General features: G+C 42.5%; 2 protein-coding genes across 2 annotated transcripts; both read left to right on the plus strand.

The window, feature by feature from the left end:
• The first annotated feature begins 120 nt into the window (after positions 1-120).
• On the plus strand, positions 121-8,580 carry LOC114583307 (vomeronasal type-2 receptor 26-like). The gene is made up of 6 exons (XM_077918085.1): positions 121-338; positions 1,831-2,122; positions 3,286-4,146; positions 4,905-5,132; positions 7,055-7,181; positions 7,679-8,580. The coding sequence occupies exons 1-6, from the start codon at positions 121-123 to the stop codon at positions 8,578-8,580; spliced, it is 2,628 nt and encodes an 875-aa protein (XP_077774211.1).
• Positions 8,581-10,354: 1,774 nt separating this feature from the next.
• LOC114583306 (vomeronasal type-2 receptor 26-like) lies at positions 10,355-17,737 on the plus strand. Its single transcript, XM_077918086.1, has 6 exons — positions 10,355-10,572; positions 12,034-12,325; positions 13,177-14,037; positions 14,808-15,035; positions 16,223-16,349; positions 16,836-17,737. The coding sequence occupies exons 1-6, from the start codon at positions 10,355-10,357 to the stop codon at positions 17,735-17,737; spliced, it is 2,628 nt and encodes an 875-aa protein (XP_077774212.1).
• Positions 17,738-18,836: the final 1,099 nt, after the last annotated feature.

The raw sequence follows: 18,836 nt of genomic DNA on the forward strand, positions 1-18,836 counted from the left end.
ATCCTCTTAGGAAACTTAACTACCATTCAAATGAGACATTTTTTATCTTGGAGAAGCTGATTATACTATTGCCAGAGAAAATATGGTTTCTGTGTAGAAGAAACAGTTGCCCTTGCATGGATGGTGGTTTTAGTGGTCTTGCTGCTGAAACTGATTTCTTACAATGCATGTCAGGCTCACATAGGAAAATGCAGGCTTCAAAGTCCACACCGTCCACTTCAAACGTACCATCAGCCAGGAGAGTTCCTCATTGGTGGTATTGCTTACCATGGTGGCTTCCTCTCCTCTGCAGCAACATTGACTGAGGAACCCCCACCAGCACTGCCTGAAGAGCTTGTGTAAGAACTAAGCCACTCATTCATTACAGCAGAGGAATGATCAAACCTAGAGTTGCAGCCTCAGCATAATGGCTGAGGCTGAAAACTTCTACCCATTGACCTAGGGATAAGCACTTTTGATTTCAGTGGGACATATGCTGATGTAAAAACACGTCGGAATGTCTTCTGAATTAAGAGAATACTCTCTAAGTTCCCATTTCTCAATAGGGAAATGAATATAATTGTATTGAAAAGTATATATATTTATTAGCCCTTTTGAACAACCAATTTTGATAGACTTTATCTGAGCAGGAGTGTTAGTGAGAATGAATTAAAAAAAACTTTACAGAAGCTGAATGCTCTTATTGTTTCATTTCCTGATCTTAGGCTAAAGTTTGTTTCACAATGACGGCATATACAGTGGTACCTTGGGTTAAGTACTTAATTTGTTCTGGAGGTCTATTCTTAACCTGAAACTGTTCTTAACCTGAAGCACCACTTAACTAATGGGGCCTCCTGCTGCTGCCGTGCCGCCGGAGCACGATTACTGTTCTCATCCTGAAGCAAAATTCTTAACCCGAGGTACTATTTCTGTGTTAGCGGAGTCTGTGACCTGAAGCGTATGTTTCCTGAAGCTTATGTAACCTGAGGTACCACTGTAATATGAAGTAGAGAATGGTGTGAATTACAACCACCAACTCTGCCTCATGAATGAGGAAGGGGTCATTGCAGGAGAGAGCTCAGACACTTTGTAAATGTCAGGAAAAGACTTCAGATATTTCAGGGAAAGACCCCAGGGGTTCCAATGTTCCTATGGGCACCACATTAGCAACCCCTGGTCTAGATACCATTGGCCTTAACAGGTCTTTACTGGAACAAAACTAACAAAATGAATTTCAGTAGGGGCAAATGTCATGTTCTGCACTTAGGCAGGAAAAACCAGCTGTACAAATATAAGATGGGGAACACCTGGCTTGCCAGTGCTATGTGTGAAAAGTCTGCATCAACAGAAGCATAGTACCCCAGTAAAAAAAACACACAGAAGAGCTCTCTTCTGCGCTGCACAGAACACACCTGGTATATTGTGTTCAGTTGTGTTCAGCACAATTTAAGAAGGATACTGACAAGCTACAACATGTGCAGAAGGGGTTGACACATATGATCAAGGGTCTGGAAGCCAAACCTTTTGAGGAAAAGTTGAGGGGGTTTGGTATGTTTAGTTATGAAAATAGGAGACTGAGGGGATATAGGATAGCCATTTTCAAATATCTCAAGGGCTGTCACCAGGAAGATGGAGCAAGCTTGTTTTTTCTTGTTCCAGAGGGTAGGACCCGAACCAATGGATTCAAGTTGCAAGAAAGGAGATTCTGTGTAAACATGAGGAAGAACTTGCTGATTATAAGAACTGCTCAGCAGTGGAATGGACAGGGAGACAACTCCACTGAACTCAATAGGATTAACTATTGTAATTCAAATCTGTTCCTTCTGATACTGTTTCCAAATCTCATCCTAGGGTGTTGCCTAAGCTTTACCAGCACATCGTGGCCTTGGCATTTGCAGTCAAGGAGATCAATGAAGACCCTCAAATCTTACCCAATATCACCTTGGGTTTTCACTTATATGACAGCTATAACAATGCAAGGAGCACATATCTCGCCATACTGCTACTTTTATCCAGGGTGGAGAAATTTGTCCCAAACTATATATGTGATGTTGAAAATAATCTTGCAGGAGTCATTGGGGGACTTGATTCTGAAATCTCCTTTTATGTGGCAACTGTTTTGGATATCTATAAGATTCCACAGGTAAGACACCCATGTATGATACCTCTCTAAGCTTGCATAGAGAATAAGACTGATTTCACAGCACCAATTCAGAGTGTGTCACCAGTTCAGGGTGAGGATGAAATTGGGGGCAGAACCATGCACACCACCCTCACCAGCCATTTTTGGATTTGCAGAATTTCCTGCTTAAGAAGAAGGGTATCTGAATTGAGTTGCAGGGGAAGCGGGGGAATTGGTAATAGGATGAAAATTCACAAGGATTTCAGAGTACAATAATTATTTGCCTTCACGACACCACACCCAATATGTCAATATTTAGTGGGAAAGGGCTTTCAAATTAAACACACTCTGGAGTTATGGCAAATTGCAGATACAGTCCAGATCTGCATGAGAACAGCAATAGTATTCAGCAGCTGGTTCCAAAGTGAAATAAATGTTCATAGATGAAGTCTGAGAAGTCTTGAAGGAGAAAAGGCAGAAATGGCAGTTCTGCTGTGTGTTGGGACATGTGCTTTGTGAAGACAAAAGAAGCTCCAGAGAAGAAATGTGTATCTGACCCAAGTGGCAGTTCTGAAGTGGCTGCAGTAAATAATGTCTAACGCAGTGTTAGGCAATCCTTTGTTTAGGACATTGTGTGTCCCTCCATTCAGTTTAACCCTGACAGATTGGGAATATTATTATTTTTTTAAGAAAAGAAGAATATAATAGGGAAAATGCCCCTCTCTGGTCAACAGAACAAATGTTTAACAAACAGGAATGAGAGATGGCCTCAATTTTGAGCCCATCTGCATGTGTGTCTTTTGTATAAATGAGAAAGGGCATGCAACCCCTGGTGGATGGCAAAGGGCATGTCTGACTGACAGGATTCACCACATAATAATGTATATGAATACAGTGGTACCTCAGGTTAAGAACTTAATTCGTTCCGGAGGTCCATTCTTAACCTGAAACTGTTCTTAACCTGAGGTACCACTTTAGCTAATCGGGCCTCCCGCTGCTGCCGCGCAATTTCCGTTCTTATCCTGAAGCAAAGTTCTTAACCTGAGGTACTATTTCTGGTTTCGCAGAGTCTGTATCCTGAAGCGTCTGTAACCTAAAGCATCTGTAACCCGAGGTACCACTGTAGTTTGAAAGAACTCTGCAAATATTACTTTGTCTCTTCTCTTCCTCCATTTAATTTTTAGCTCATTTATGGCTCTGCTCCAGTGATGAATGATAAAAGCCCAGGGCTTCCCTTCTACCAGATGGCAGCCTCAGAAGCCCTTCAGCATGAGGGAATTCTCTCTTTGCTTCTGCATTTCAGGTGGACGTGGATTGGAGTCATTGCAATGGACAATGAAAATGGAGAAAGATTTGTGCAAACCATTTCCCCAATGTTTACCAAGAGTGGTGTCTGCTTTGAATTCATAGAAAGAATCCCCAATTTTAGTTTTCTTTCTGAAGTTGCTGACATGCTACAACAGGGTGCAACAATAAGCCAGAAAATTTTTATCAGCAATGCTAAGGTAGTGGTTGCCTCTGGAGAATCTTACTCCATGGCAACTTTTATGGTGCTTTCACACATATCAAAACATGATGACAAGACCAAGTATGTAAAAAGTAAAGTATGGATAACTACAGCCCAGGTTGAGTTTGCTACATTCGTCTTTCAAAGGTACTGGGATGCAGGAATATTCAATGGTGCTATATCCTTTGAAATTCACTTCAGAAACCTACCAGGATTTCATCAGTATGTTCTGCACAGAAACCCTTCCAGCACAGATGGGGACGGTTTTATCAGGGAATTCTGGCAACAGGCCTTTGAATGTGTATTCCCAGAAAACACTGCAGACAAGGCAGAGGGGAATATTTGCACCGGAGAAGAGAAGCTGGAGAACCTTCCTGGGTCTCTTTTTGAAATGAGCATGACAGGCCACAGTTACAGCATCCACAGTGCTGTCTATGCCATGGCCCATGCCTTACATGCCATGTCCACAGCCAGACTCAGACACAGAAGAATGGTGTACAGAGGGAGAGGGAAGAATCTGAATCAACCATTTTGGCAGGTAAAGGCTGAACATCCACAACTGGCAAAGCCCCGCTACTTACTGACACTTTAGGGTTCCCAAAATCCTATCACTTTGCTCTTTCCTCTCAGAGTTCAAGCATTTGCACTACTGTATGTGGAACAAGAACCCAGAACTGAATTTATAATCTGCAGACAGAGTAGGAGGTACACTGATATTATGGTATCCTAGATGATTTCCCCATATATTGTTCTGCTTGCAAATGGCTGTAGAATCTATAGGGAAGGGAAATGATGGTTGTGTCCTTCTTTGGGCAGTTACTGCCCCATGTTTGAGGAGAAAGCATTTGTTATGATGGAAGCTTTGCAACCCAATGAGATCCCATGCCATTCATAGATAGGAAGCAGTGGAATGGTTTAGGGAGATGTTCAGCATTCCCTCTATCCGATATCGACCAATTCCTTCCTTAGAGCCGGTGGTCACAAACCACTGCCGTGTCTTCTGAGATGCACAGGGAGGGAGGGACGGAGAGAGAGAGAAAGATAGAGATCTTGCTGCTTAAACATTTTTAATTTTTGGACAATCAGAGAAAGAAGGATTGTAAGGAAGATTGAGAGAGATGCATGTGTGTGAAAGAAATTTGGTTGACTCTCTCCATGCTTGGGCCTGAATCCACTGACAATTGACTAAATCACCCCCACCATTTGCTGTAGGTTCTTCCCAGAGGAAAAAAATGCTCCTCCCTGCATTAGACTGCAGTCTTTTCTAAACCCCTTTCTTTTCTTCTTTCAATCTAGCTCCATCACTTTCTGAGAAGCATCTCATTTAACAATTCTGCAGGAGATGTGGTCTTCATCAACCAGAATGGAGAGGCAGAATCAAGCTTGGATATTATCAATTGCATTATATTTGCCAACCAAAGTTTGCACCGGGTGAGAGTTGGGAGGATAGATCCACAAGCTCCTCCAGACCAATCATTACTCCTTGATGAAGATGCCATCACATGGCACAGTTGGTTTAACCAGGTAGAGTTGCATTGTTTGCTAATTCAAAAGAGAGTCAGTTTTGAATAAGCAATCATTATCCACCAGCATGTTTTCTCACTCTTTTCTGAGCTGCTGTTGAGGAGTGGTGTATGACCAAAGCATCAAGGTACCAGATTAAGAGCCGAAAGCTTACTGCTAGAAGCCACACAAGGAATAAAGGCAAATATTTTATTAAGGGGGTTACAAAACAGAAGAACCATTTTACTACAAAATACAGTTAAGCAAAGCTAACAGTGGAAATATGCCTTAGGGGATCCTAGTTCAAATTAAAATACAGTGGTACCTTGGGTTACAGATGCTTCAGGTTACAGACTTTGCTAACCCAGAAATAGTACCTGAGGTTAAGAACTTAGCTTCAGTGTAAGAACAGAAATCGTGCAGCAGCAGCGCGACAGCAGTGGGAGACCCCATTAGCTAAAGTGGTTCTTCAGGTTAAGAACAGTTTTGAGTTAAGAACGGACCTCCAGAGCGAATTAAGTTCTTAACCCGAGGTACCACTGTAACAAAAACTAGATTATCTCACCCTAATCCCAACCATTCACAGACCCGACTACAAGAGCATCCATGCAAATGTGGTTTTTGCATCACACAATTCACCATCTGAATGTGGGTCATTGGGTCAAATGCCAGTTTTTCTTTGAAAGGGCGTGGATATAGAAGGGCAGGTTTTCTTCCAGTCAAATGGAGCTTCTGGGTACATTTCCCCAGCACAAGAGGGTATACATGCTCAGAGACCATGAAGCTACAACGTGGATTTGGAACACTTCTCCAGGACGTGTTCAAGAATAAATGTATCCACTGGCACCAAAATCAGTTCTAGAGCTGTCTACCAAGTGGACAAAATACTTAAAAGCAACAATTATAACAAAATAAACAGGGAAACTAGAGCAGTGTTTCCCAACCTTTTTTGGGCAAAGGCACACTTGTTTGATGAAAAAAATATCGAGGCACACCACCATTACAGCCCCGTGACGTCAGCGCGCAGCGTCACGCCGGGAGGGACGCACGAGCTCCTTCTCCTTCTCGTTCAGGGCCGGGTCGCCGCCGTGAGGGAAGGGCGCTGGGGCGCTGCTGCTGCTGCTGCCGCCGCCACTCCCGGCAGGCATGGGCCCAGCTGAGGTGGCGGCGGCTGTTGTGGTGGTGGCGGCGATAGCGGGCGGAGGAGGGGGCGGCGGCGGGGCCGAGGTGGCCGGCGGCGGCGGGGGAGGCGGCGGCGGGTGGAGCAGGAGGGCGGCCGAGGCCGCTGAGGGAGTAGACTTGCCCGGGGCTTGAGGAGCCGTCGCCGGGAGTTGCTGCTGCTGTTGTTGCTGCTACTGCCCGGACATGCCGGCCTCCTCCTCGTCCGCTGTCTCGCGCTCCTCCCTTTTGCGCGCGCTGCCTGACCGCCGCTCCATTGGCCGGGTCCTGTCAGCTGATCCTGTGTTATTTCCTGTGTGTGTGTGTGAGGGGAGAATGGAGAGAGAAACCTCGGCACCACCACCGCGGAGCCGCCCCCGGCTCGACGCGGATCCTCGCCGTCGCCGCCCCGCCTCTCGCCGCCCGACTCACCCGCCTCCCTCCCACGGCACACCAGGCAACGTCTCGCGGCACACTAGTGTGCCGCGGAACACCGGTTGGGAAACACTGAACTAGAGTAACTTCAAAGTGTACTTTAATGGACAGAGCAATATTTGCATAACAGATGGGGCACTGCACATCCTAGAGCAATATAGAGGGAACATCACATAATTTCAAACATTAATATTAATAATAAGAAAAGAAGAAATGGCTCTTTGTATAGTCATTACATATTACTGAAATGCTGTGTCAGCTTAATAACATAGAGAAAGGACCAAGAACATAAAGGGTTCCAAATTCATTAGTCTCTTGATGAACCTTCTGCTGTTTCATTTATGGAATAGAGTCAGCCTCTTTCTGTCTGTACTGAGAGATGTCTTCCAGGATCCAGCAAGAAAGTGAAGGAGGGACAGCCGCCTTGCTGCTACGATTGCATCCCATGTGCTGAGGGGAAGATTGCAAACCAGTATGGTAGGAAAAATAAATAGATTAAATAGATCCAGACACAGTACTTAGGATTGAGAGGTGTTGTAAGGATGGCTGATTTAATTTTCAAAACAAGAGATGTTCTACTGTGTGTGAGATCCTGCTTCTTTGTGATCATTGCCCTTCAGATAGCCTTAATATGTTAATCTAATGAGAATGACTATGCATTGAGAGGAGTTGGATGGTATGTGGTTCAAATCAAATCTAGAAGGGGCTTTTCATTCCTTTTGACTTACACAGGCTGCACCCAGGCTAGTGTAATGATATGTTCCAAAATCATGAGGAGGAATGGCCCTGGCTCTGCAATTTACAGACCAATATCTCTGAACCGATTAAATGCAACAATACCACATTACAGAGCATAATTACAGAGCATAATGTGGTTTAATTTGAGCAGAGCTCTTTTCTTCTCAGACAGAAAGTCAACATTTCAGGACGCTGACGTGATATGAACTAAAGGTCATTTCCTTATATTTTTCCAGATATGAATGACTGTCATAAATGCCCAGACAAAGACTATCCAAGCAAGAACCGGGATGCATGTCTACCCAAGGATATCAGCTTCTTGTCTTATGAAGAACCTTTGGGCATCAGTTTAGCCTGCTGCTCTCTTTCTCTTTCCTTGATCACTTCTCTGGTACTAGGTACATTTATAAAACACCATGACACACCTATTGTCATTGCAAACAACCGAAACCTCACCTACACTCTCCTCATCTCTCTCCTGCTCTGCTTCCTTTGTGCATTGCTCTTCATTGGCCGACCTGAGAAGGTCACGTGCCTCCTCCGACAAACAGCTTTTGGTTACATCTTCTCAACTGCTGTTTCATGCGTCCTGGCAAAAACCTTCACGGTGGTTTTGGCCTTCATGGCTACAAAACCGGAATCCAGGATGAGGAAATGGGTGGGGAAAGGACTAGGTCACTCCATTCTCATTTCCTGTTCCATAGTTCAAGCAGGCATATGTACTGTGTGGTTGGCAACCTCTCCCCCATACCCAGATGTGGACATGCACTCTGTGAGGGAAGAAATCATACTAGAATGCAATGAAGGATCTGTGACAATGTTTTACTGTGTCCTCATCTACATGAGCTGCCTGGCAACTGTGAGTTTTGCTGTGGCTTTCCTTGCCAGGAAGTTACCAGACAGTTTCAACGAAGCAAAGTTTATCACTTTCAGCATGTTGGTCTTCTGCAGTGTTTGGCTGTCCTTTATTCCTTCCTACCTGAGCACCAAGGGAAAATATATGGTGGCTGTGGAGATCTTCTCCATCTTAGCCTCTGGTGTTGGGTTGCTGGGCTGCATCTTTTCCCCAAAATGTTACATAATCATTCTGAGGCCTGAGCTGAACAATAGGGAACAGCTAATAAGGAAGAAAAAGTAAATAAATACTAACCTGTCCTTTGCGGTATCTTGTGCTTTTTTCTTTGTGTGCAGTAGAATATTTGCAAACATGTGTTCAGCTGCTGCCTTACATAATTTTTTCTAGATGTTTTTTCTAGATTTTCCTTGTGGTGATTGATGTTAGGCAATCATAGATATTGACTATTGAATTCACTATGGAAAAAAGAGTGAACAGCGGATTAACCCCTGATGCTCTGAAAAAGCAATTTTCTGAGTTGGGGAACCAGGAAGCTGTCAGCTCCCAGGAATCCTGACAAAGTTAAGAGACTTATGAGTAGAAGAAGCATCATCCTGCCTCCTTTGGGATATATTGAATAATTCCTCAATGTTCAAAAAGTCACATTGTCTCCTGATTTTGAAGTGGATGTTAGAATGCTGAAGACAAACGTACAGAATTCAACGGACACTGTCATAATGTCTATTTTGTCTCTTCCTTTCTTAATGTGGGTGAAGGATTCAAGTTATAGGGATGTTCACCACATAAATATGATGTACACTCAAGAATTCATATTATTTCCATATGACAGTATCAACCCATTCCTTCACTGCAGAGAAATAATTATGAAATAAAAGCTCCACAACTTATGTTTGGATTGTATAAAAACTACTTTAACACTTACTAACATATATATCCCATTTCCATATGTAATGATCACTGCAGTTCAGGTTATAGCTCCCGTTGCTCTGTCCCAGCTTCTGCCAACCTAGCAGTTCAAAAGCATTCCAGTGCAAGTAGATAAATAGCTACCACTGTGGCTGGAAATTTTGGATTACTTCTAGTTTTGGATTACTGGGCTGCATTCCCCCCCCCCCCAAAAAAAAATGTTATATCATTTCGCTGAGGCCAGAGTTAAACAGCAGGGGACAGCTTATCATAAGAAAGAATTAAAGCTTGAACAAGTCTATTTGACAAAACTGTTCCCCAAATCCAATAGAGCAGCCCATGTAGCTCTTCTCCCTGGAATTTCCCCTGACAAATTATTCTGATACCAACAAGGAACACAGACAGCTCTGTGGGCATGAACCATAGCAGAGCCATCCTTCCAAGTTCATTCTTCTCTGAATTTGATGTTCTTTCCCCCTCATACTAAAGTTTAAAAAGGAACACTTCTGTACAAATATTTTAAATTATGAATTAAAAGCTAAGGGTTGCATTTCAGACTACTAAAGATATTGTTGTAAAATTCATCATATTTTACAAGTGATTTAAAAACCATGGAAGCGTAGTTCCAAGTAACTACTATGTGTAGGGTTGCAGTCATGCCACATGGCTGGTGTGAATCCAGGTCTGCTCATCCTGACTACACCATACTACATTTTGGGATCTCCATTGGTTTCAAGGTCTTCTATTATGGACTTCTAACTTCACCAATACATCACTGCTCCCTTATTATCTAATGAAAGGAAATTAAAACTCACAGTCCTGAATATGTGACAAACACATTTCCTTCAGCAGTTCCACAGGGAATCCCTAGCACTGAATACCTACATTCCTCCTTGGTTATTAACAGAGCTATAATTAAATCTGCTGCTCCTAAAAAAAACAACCCCTCTGTATTTTCACTGGCAACTGGCAACATAACACAAAGGATAGTGCAACATAACCAGAATTACTTAAATAGAGTCTGGGATACTCCCAGATTGCATCCTCTCAGGAAACTCAAATGAGACATTTTTTATCTTGGAGAAGCTGATTACACTATTGCCAGAGAAATCATGGTTTCTGTGTAGAAGAAACAGTTGCCCTTGCATGGATGGTGGTTTTAGTGGTCTTGCTGCTGAAACTGATTTCTTACAATGCATGTCAGGCTCACATAGGAAAATGCAGGCTTCAAAGTCCACACCGTCCACTTCAAACGTACCATCAGCCAGGAGAGTTCCTCATTGGTGGTATTGTTCTCCATGGTGGCTTCATCTCCTCTGCAGCAACATTCACTGAGGAACCCCCACCAGCGCCGCCTGAAGATCTTGTGTAAGAACTAAGCCACTCATTCATTACAGCAGAGGAACGATCAAACCTAGAGTTGTGACCTCAGCATAATGAATGCAAACTTCTACCCATTTACCTAGGGATAACCACTTTTGATTTCAGTGGGACATATGCTGATGTAAAAATACGTTGGAATGTCTTCTGAATTAAGAGAATACTCTATAAGTTCCCATTTCTCAATAGGGAAATGAATATAAATGTATTGAAATGTATATATATATATTCGCCCTTTTGAACAACTGATTTTGATAGACTTTATCTGAGCAGGAGTGTTAGTGAGAATGAATTAAAAAAATTTTTTACAGAAACTGATTTCTCTTATTGTTTCATTTCCTGATCTTAGGTAAAGTTTGTTTCACAATGACAGCATATACAGTGGTACCTCGGGTTAAGTACTTAATTCGTTCTGGAGTTCCGTTCTTAACCTGAAACTGTTCTTAAACTGAAGCACCACTTTAGCTAATGGGGCATCTTGCTGCCGCCGCATCGCCAGAGCATGATTTCTGGTCTCATCTTGAAGCAAAATTCTTAACCCGAGGTACTATTTCTGGGTTAGCGGAGTCTGTGACCTGAAGCGTATGTAACCTGAAGCTTACGTAACCTGAGATACCACTGTAATATGAAGTATAGAATCGTGTGAATTACAGCCACCATCTCTGCATCATGAATAAGGAAGGGGTCGTTGCAGGAGAAAGCTCAGACATTTTGTAAATGTCAGGAAAAGACTTCAGATGTTTCAGGGAAAGACCCCAGGGGTTCCAATGTTCCTATGGGCACCAAATTAGCAACCCCTGGTCTAGATACCATTGGTCTTAACAGGCCTTAACTGAGGCAAAACTAACAAAATGAATTTCAGTAGGGACAAATGTCAGGTTCTGCACTTAGGCAGGAAAAACCAGCTGTACAAATATAAGATGGGGAACACCTGGTTTGCCAGTGCTATGTGTGAAAAGTCTGCATCAACAGAAGCATAGTACCCCAGTAAAAAAAAAAACACAGAAGAGCTCTCTTCTGCGCTGCACAGAACACACCTGGTATATTGTGTTCAGTTGTGTTCAGCACAATTTCAGAAGGATACTGACAAGCTACAACATGTGCAGAAGGGATTGACACATATGATCAAGGGTCTGGAAGGCAAACCTTATGACAAAAGGTTGAGGGGTTTGGTATGTTTAACTATGAAAATAGCAGACTGAGGGGATATAGGATAGCCATTTTCAAATATCTCAAGGGTTGTCACCAGAAAGATGGAGCAAGCTTGTTTTTTCTTGTTCCAGAGGGTAGGACCTGAACCAATGGATTCAGGTTGCAAGAAAGGAGATTCTGTGTAAACATGAGGAAGAACTTGCTGATTATAAGAACTGTTCAGCAGTGGAATGGACAGGGAGTACTATTGTTAATCATATCTGTTCCTTCTGATACTGTTTGCAAATCTCATTCTAGGGTGGTGCCTAAGCTTTACCAGCACATTGTGGCCTTGGCATTTACAGTCAAGGAGATCAATGAAGACCCTCAAATCTTACCCAATATCACCTTGGGTTTTCACTTGTATGACAGCTATAACAATGCAAGGAGCACATATCTCGCCATACTGCTGCTTTTATCCATGGTGGAGAAATTTGTCCCAAACTATATATGTGATGTTGAAAATAATCTGGCTGGGGTCATTGGGGGACTTGATTCTGAAATCTCCTTTTATGTGGCAACAGTTTTGGATATCTATAAGATTCCACAGGTAAGACACCCATGTACGATACCTCTCTAAGCTTGCATTGAGAATGAGGCTGAATTCACAGCACCAGTTCAGAGTGTATCACCAGTTCAGGGCGAATTGGTAATAGGATTAAAATTCACAAGTATTTCCAAGTACAATAATTATTTGTCTTCACAACACCACACCCAATATGTGAATATTTAGGGGGGGGGCTTTCAAATTAAACACACTCTGGAGTTATGGCAAATTACAGATACAGTTCAGTTCTGCATGAGAACAGCAATAGTATTGAGCAGCTGGTTCCAAAGTGAAATAAATGTTCATAGATGAAGTCTGAGAAGTCTTGAAGGAGAAAAGGCAGAAATGGCAGTTCTGCTGTGTGTTGGGGCATGTGCTTTGTGAAGACAAAAGAAGCTCCAGAGAAGAAATGTGTATCTGACCCAAGTGGCAGTTCTGAAGTGGCTGCAGTAAATAATGTCTAACGCAGTGTTAGGCAATCCTTTGTTTAGGACATCGTGTGTCCCTCCATTCAGTTTAACCCTGACTGACAGGATTCACCACATAATAATGTATATGAATACAGTGGTACCTCAGGTTAAGAACTTAATTCGTTCCAGAGGTCCATTCTTAACCTGAAACTGTTCTTAACCTGAGGTACCACTTTAGCTAATCGGGCCTCCCGCTGCTGCCGCACAATTTCTGTTCTTATCCTGAAACAAAGTTCTTAACCTGAGGTACTATTTCTGGGTTTGCAGAGTCTGTAACCTGAAGCGTCTGTAACCTAAAGCATCTGTAACCCGAGGTACCACTGTAGTTTGAAAGAACTCTGCAAATATTACTTTGTCTCTTCTCTTCCTCCATTTAATTTTTAGCTCATTTATGGCTCTGCTCCAGTGATGAATGATAAAAGCCCAGGGCTTCCCTTCTACCAGATGGCAGCCTCGGAAGCCCTTCAGTATGAGGGAATTCTCTCTTTGCTTCTGCATTTCAGGTGGACGTGGATTGGAGTCATTGCAATGGACAATGAAAATGGAGAAAGATTTGTGCAAACCATTTCCCCAATGTTTACCAAGAGTGGTGTCTGCTTTGAATTCATAGAAAGAATCCCCAATTTTAGTTTTATTTCTGAAGTTGCTGACATGCTACAACAGGGTGCAACAATAAGCCAGAAAATTTTTATCAGCAAAGCTAACGTAGTGGTTGCCTCTGGAGAATCTTACTCCATGGCAACTTTTATGGTGCTTTCACACATATCAAAACATGATGACAAGACCAAGTATGTAAAAAGTAAAGTATGGATAACTACAGCCCAGGTTGAGTTTGCTACATTCGTCTTTCAAAGGTACTGGGATGCAGGAATATTCAATGGTGCTATATCCTTTGAAATTCACTTCAGAAACCCACCAGGATTTCATCAGTATGTTCTGCACAGAAACCCTTCCAGCACATATGAGGACGGTTTTATCAGGGAATTCTGGCAACAGGCCTTTGAATGTGTATTCCCAGATATCACTGCAGACAAGGCAGAGGGGAATATTTGCACCGGAGAAGAGAAGCTGGAAAACCTTCCAGGGTCTCTTTTTGAAATGAGCATGACAGGCCACAGTTACAGCATCCACAGTGCTGTCTACGCCATGGCTCATGCTTTACATGCCATGTCCACATCCAGACTCAGACACAGAGGAATTGCATATGGAGGGAGAGGGAAGAATCCGAATCAACCATTTTGGCAGGTAAAGGCTGAACTTCCACAACTGGCAAAGCCCTGCTACTTCCTGTCACTTTTTGGGTTCCCAAAATCCTATCAGCTTGCTCTTTCCTCTCAGAGTTCAAGCATTTGCCCTAGTGTATGTGCAACAAGAACCTAGAATGGAATTTATAATTCTGCAGACAGAGTAGGAGGTGGCACTGATATGATGGTATCCTAGATGATTTCCTCATATATTTTTCTGCTTGCAAATGGCTGTAAAATCTATAGGGAAGGGAAATGATGGTTGTGTCCTTCTTTGAGCAGTTATTTCCCCATGCTTGAGGAGAAAGCATTTGTTATGATGGAAGCTTTGCAACCCAATGAGATCCCATGCCATTCATGGATTGGAAGCAGTGGTAATGGTTGAGAGAGATGTTCAGCACTCCCTCTATCCCATATCAACCAAATCCTTCCTTAGAGCTGGTGGTCACAAACCACTGCCGTGTCTTCTGAGGTGCTCAGGGAGAGAAGGACAGAGAGAGAGAGAGAGAGAGAGAGAGAGAGAGATTGCTGCTTAAACATTTTTAATTTTTGGACAATCAGAGAAAGAATGATTGTAAGGAAGATTGAGAGACATGCATGTGTGTGAAAGAAAATTAGTTGACTCTCTCCATGCTTGGGCCTGAATCCACTGACTATTGACTAAATCACCCCCACCATTTGCTGTAGGTTCTTCCCATAGAAACAAAATGCTCCTCCCTGCATTAGACTGCAGTCTTTTCTAAACCCCTTTCTTTTCTGCTTTCATTCTAGCTCCATCACTTTCTGAGAAGCATCTCATTTAACAATACAGCAGGAGATGTGATCTTCATCAACCAGAATGGAGAGGCAGCATCAAGCTTGAATATTGTGAATTGGATCATATTCGCCAACCAAAGTTTGCACCAAGTGAGAGTTGGGAGGATAGATCCACAAGCTCCTCCAGACCAATCATTACTCCTTGATGAAGATGCTATCACATGGCACAACTGGTTTAACCAGGTAGGGTTGCATTGTTTGCTAATTCAAAAGAGATTCAGTATTGAATAAGCAATCATTATCAACCTGCAGGTTTACTCACTGTTTTTTGAGCCACAAGTTGAGGAGTGGTTTATGAGCAAAGCAATGAGGTACCAGATTAAGAGCCACACATGGATTAAAGGCTAGAAGCCACACATGGATTAAAGGCAAATATTTTATTAAGGAGGTTACAAAACAGAAGAACCCTTTTACTACAAAATACAGTTAAGCAAGGCTAACCGTGTAAATATGCCTTAGGGGATCCTAATTCAAATTGAAATACAGTGGTACCTTGGGTTACAGACACTTCAGGTTACAGACTTTGCTAATCCAGAAATAGTACCTCAGGTTAAGAACTTTACTTCAGAATGAGAACAGAAATCGCGCAGCAGCGGCGTGACAGCAGTGGGAGACCCCATTAGCTAAAGTGGTGCTTCAGGTTAAGAACAGTTTTGGGTTAAGAACGGACCTCCAGAACGAATTAAATTCTTAACCCGAGGTACCACTGTAACAAAAACTAGATTATCTCACCCTAATCCCAACCATTCACAGACCCGACTACAAGAGCATCCATGCAAATGTGGTTTTTGCATCACACAATTCATCATCTGAATGTGGGTCATTAGGTCAAATGCCAGTTTTTCTTTGAAAGGGCGTGGATATAGAGTGGCAGGTTTTCTTCCAGTCAAATGGAGCCTCGGGGTATATTTCCCCAGCACAAGAGGGTATACATGCTCAGAGACCATGAAGCTATAACGTGGATTTGGAACACATCTCCAGGAATCAGATGGGTCCAAGAATAAATGTACCCACTGGCACCAAAATCAGTTCTAGAGCTGTCTACCAAGTGGACAAAATACTTAAAAGCAACAATTATAACAAAATAAACAGGGAAACTAGAGTAACTTCAAAGTGTACTTTAATGGACAGAAAAATATTTTCTTAACAGATGGGGCACTGCACATCCTACAGCAATATAGAGGGAACATCACATAATTTCAAACATTAATATTAATAATAAGAAAAGACGAAATGGCTCTTTGTATAGTCATTACATATTACTGAAATGCTGTGTCAGCTTAGTAACATAGAGAAAGGACCAAGAACATAAAGGGTTCCAAATTCATTAGTCTCTTGATGAACCTTCTGCTGTTTCATTTATGGAATAGAGTCAGCCTCTTTCTGTCTGTACTGAGAGATGTCTTCCAGGATTCAGCAAGAAAGTGAAGGAGGGACAGCCGCCTTGCTGCTACGATTGCATCCCATGTGCTGAGGGGAAGATTGCAAACCAGGATGGTAAGAGAAATAAATAGTTAAATAGATCCAGATTCAGTACTAAGCATTGAAAGGTGCTGTAAGGATGGATGACTTAATTTTCAAAAGAGGAGATTATCTACTGTGTGAGAGATCCTGCATCTTTGTGATCATTGCCCTTCAGATAGTCTAAATATGTTAATCTAATGAGAATGACTCTGCATTGAGAGGAGTCGGATGGTATGTGTTTCAAATCAAATCTAGAAGGGGCTTTTCATTCCTTTTGACTTACCCAGGCTAGTGTAATGATACATTCTAAAATCATGAGGAGGAATGGCCCTGGCTCTGCAATTTACAAACCAATATCTCTGAACCGATTAAATGCAACAATACCACGTTACAGAGCATCAGACAGTATTAAACATGTGTTTTAATGTGAACAGAGCTCTTTTCTTCTCAGACAGATAGTCAACATTTCAGGAAGCTGACGTGATATGAACTAAAGGTCATTTCCTTATTTTTTTCCAGATATGAATGACTGTCATAAATGCCCAGACAAAGACTATCCAAGCAAGAACCGGGATACATGTCTACCCAAGGATATCAGCTTCTTGTCTTATGAAGAACCTTTGGGCATCAGTTTAGCCTGTTTCTCTCTTTCCCTTTCCTTGATCACAGCTCTGGTACTAGGTACATTTATAAAACACCATGACACACCCATTGTCATTGCAAACAACCGAAACCTCACCTACGCTCTCCTCATCTCTCTCCTGCTCTGCTTCCTTTGTGCATTGCTCTTCATTGGCCGACCTGAGAAGGTGACGTGCCTCCTCCGACAAACAGCTTTTGGCATCATCTTCTCAACTGCTGTTTCTTGTGTCCTGGCAAAAACCTTCACGGTGGTTTTGGCCTTCATGGCTACAAAACCAGAATCCGGGATGAGGAAATGGGTGGGGAAAGGACTAGGCCACTCCATTCTCCTTTCCTGCTCCATAGTCCAAGTAGGCATATGTACTGTGTGGCTGGCAACCTATCCCCCATACCCAGATGTGGACATGCACTCTGTGATGGAAGAAATCACACTCGAATGTAACGAGGGGAGTGTGGCAATGTTTTACTGTGTCCTCATCTATATGAGCTGCCTGGCAACTGTGAGTTTTGTTGTGGCTTTCCTCGCCAGGAAATTACCGGACAGTTTCAACGAAGCTAAGTTTATCACTTTCAGCATGTTGGTCTTCTGCAGTGTTTGGCTGTCCTTTATTCCTTCCTACCTGAGCACCAAGGGAAAATATATGGTGGCTGTGGAGATCTTCTCCATCTTAGCCTCTGGTGGTGGGCTGCTGGGCTGCATCTTTTCCCCCAAATGTTACATAATCATTCTCATGCCTGAGCTGAACAATAGGGAACAGCTAATAAGGAAGAAAAATTAAAGAAATAATAAATGTCCTTTGCTGTATCTTGTGATTTTTTTCTTTGTGAGCAGTAGAAAATTTGCAAACACGTGTTCAGGAGCTGCCTTATATGGTTTTTTCTAGACGTGTTGATTGTTGATAGCCATTCATAAATATAGAATATTGCATTCACGCCGGAGAAAAGTGTGAGCTGGGGATTAACCTCTGATGCTCTGAAAAAGCTGCCTTAATGCTGTATTGTTTTTAACACTTGATTGGAAGCAGCCCAGAGTGGCTGGGGAAACTCAGCCAGAAGGGTGGGGTTTAAATAATAAATTATTATTATTATTATTGGGAGACCAAGAAGCTGTCAGGTCCCAGGAATCCTGACAAAGTTAAGTGACATGACTGGAAGAATCAACTTCTCACCCCCAAAACACATAAAAACCCTGAGGGCATGGGGTTTGCCAAAGCCTCCCTTTTGTAATTATCTCTGAGGTGGCTATAATTTATGACTGAGATAAGTTTTTATCTTTGCTGGTGGAAATTTACATTCTGTGATTGAGCTGCTTTCTGGCTTTTAATAGAAGGGAAGAGAAGTCGATCATGAATGGGCTGAAGTCAGAATAAAATGTATGCGCTAATTAAAAATGTTTTAAACAGGCTTCCGGTTCCAGCTGCCTTGATGGAGCCAGCTCCCACCATAATGGGAGATCATTGGCAAAGATGAAACAAGGATGATTGAGAGTAATTAACCTTGCAAACTCTCTCCCAGGATTGGGGAAATGGGCTGCACTCACAGATCATTTCGGTACCTGGCTCCCGCTCCAGCATGGAATGCCGGAGGCAGGGAGGCACTGAGTGCAAAAGGTATCCCTTTCTTGTTGGTATCCCTCCTATGACACCATTAAGGAGCAGAGGTTCTTCTGTTCATTAGAGATTATTTTGTTACATAAATGACTCAGCAAACCCACCAAGAATACCAAAAACTTTTGAATGTAGCAAGTGAAGATGAGGGGAAACAGGAATACAGATATGGATTACAATTCCAAACGGAACTAAATAAAATAAAATGGAATAATTTTTAAAAGGCTTGGAATTCATAACAACTGGGTGGAGTTAACTTTCACTTTATCTC

This window comes from Podarcis muralis, chromosome 13, assembly GCF_964188315.1.
Source record: "Podarcis muralis chromosome 13, rPodMur119.hap1.1, whole genome shotgun sequence".
Taxonomy (NCBI): Eukaryota; Metazoa; Chordata; class Lepidosauria; order Squamata; family Lacertidae; genus Podarcis; species Podarcis muralis.

What these genes read in the sequence shown, in the direction of transcription:
- LOC114583307 (XM_077918085.1), top strand. Translation starts at nt 121, where the DNA reads ATGGTGGTTTTAGTGGTCTTGCTGCTGAAACTGATTTCTTACAATGCA. An exon ending in GCACTGCCTGAAGAGCTTGT is followed by an intron (nt 339 to 1,830) that starts GTAAGAACTAAG and finishes ATCTCATCCTAG; the next exon opens with GGTGTTGCCTAAGCTTTACC. An exon ending in GAAGATTGCAAACCAGTATG is followed by an intron (nt 7,182 to 7,678) that starts GTAGGAAAAATA and finishes ATATTTTTCCAG; the next exon opens with ATATGAATGACTGTCATAAA.
- LOC114583306 (XM_077918086.1), top strand. Translation starts at nt 10,355, where the DNA reads ATGGTGGTTTTAGTGGTCTTGCTGCTGAAACTGATTTCTTACAATGCA. An exon ending in GCGCCGCCTGAAGATCTTGT is followed by an intron (nt 10,573 to 12,033) that starts GTAAGAACTAAG and finishes ATCTCATTCTAG; the next exon opens with GGTGGTGCCTAAGCTTTACC. An exon ending in GGCACAACTGGTTTAACCAG is followed by an intron (nt 15,036 to 16,222) that starts GTAGGGTTGCAT and finishes TTTATGGAATAG; the next exon opens with AGTCAGCCTCTTTCTGTCTG.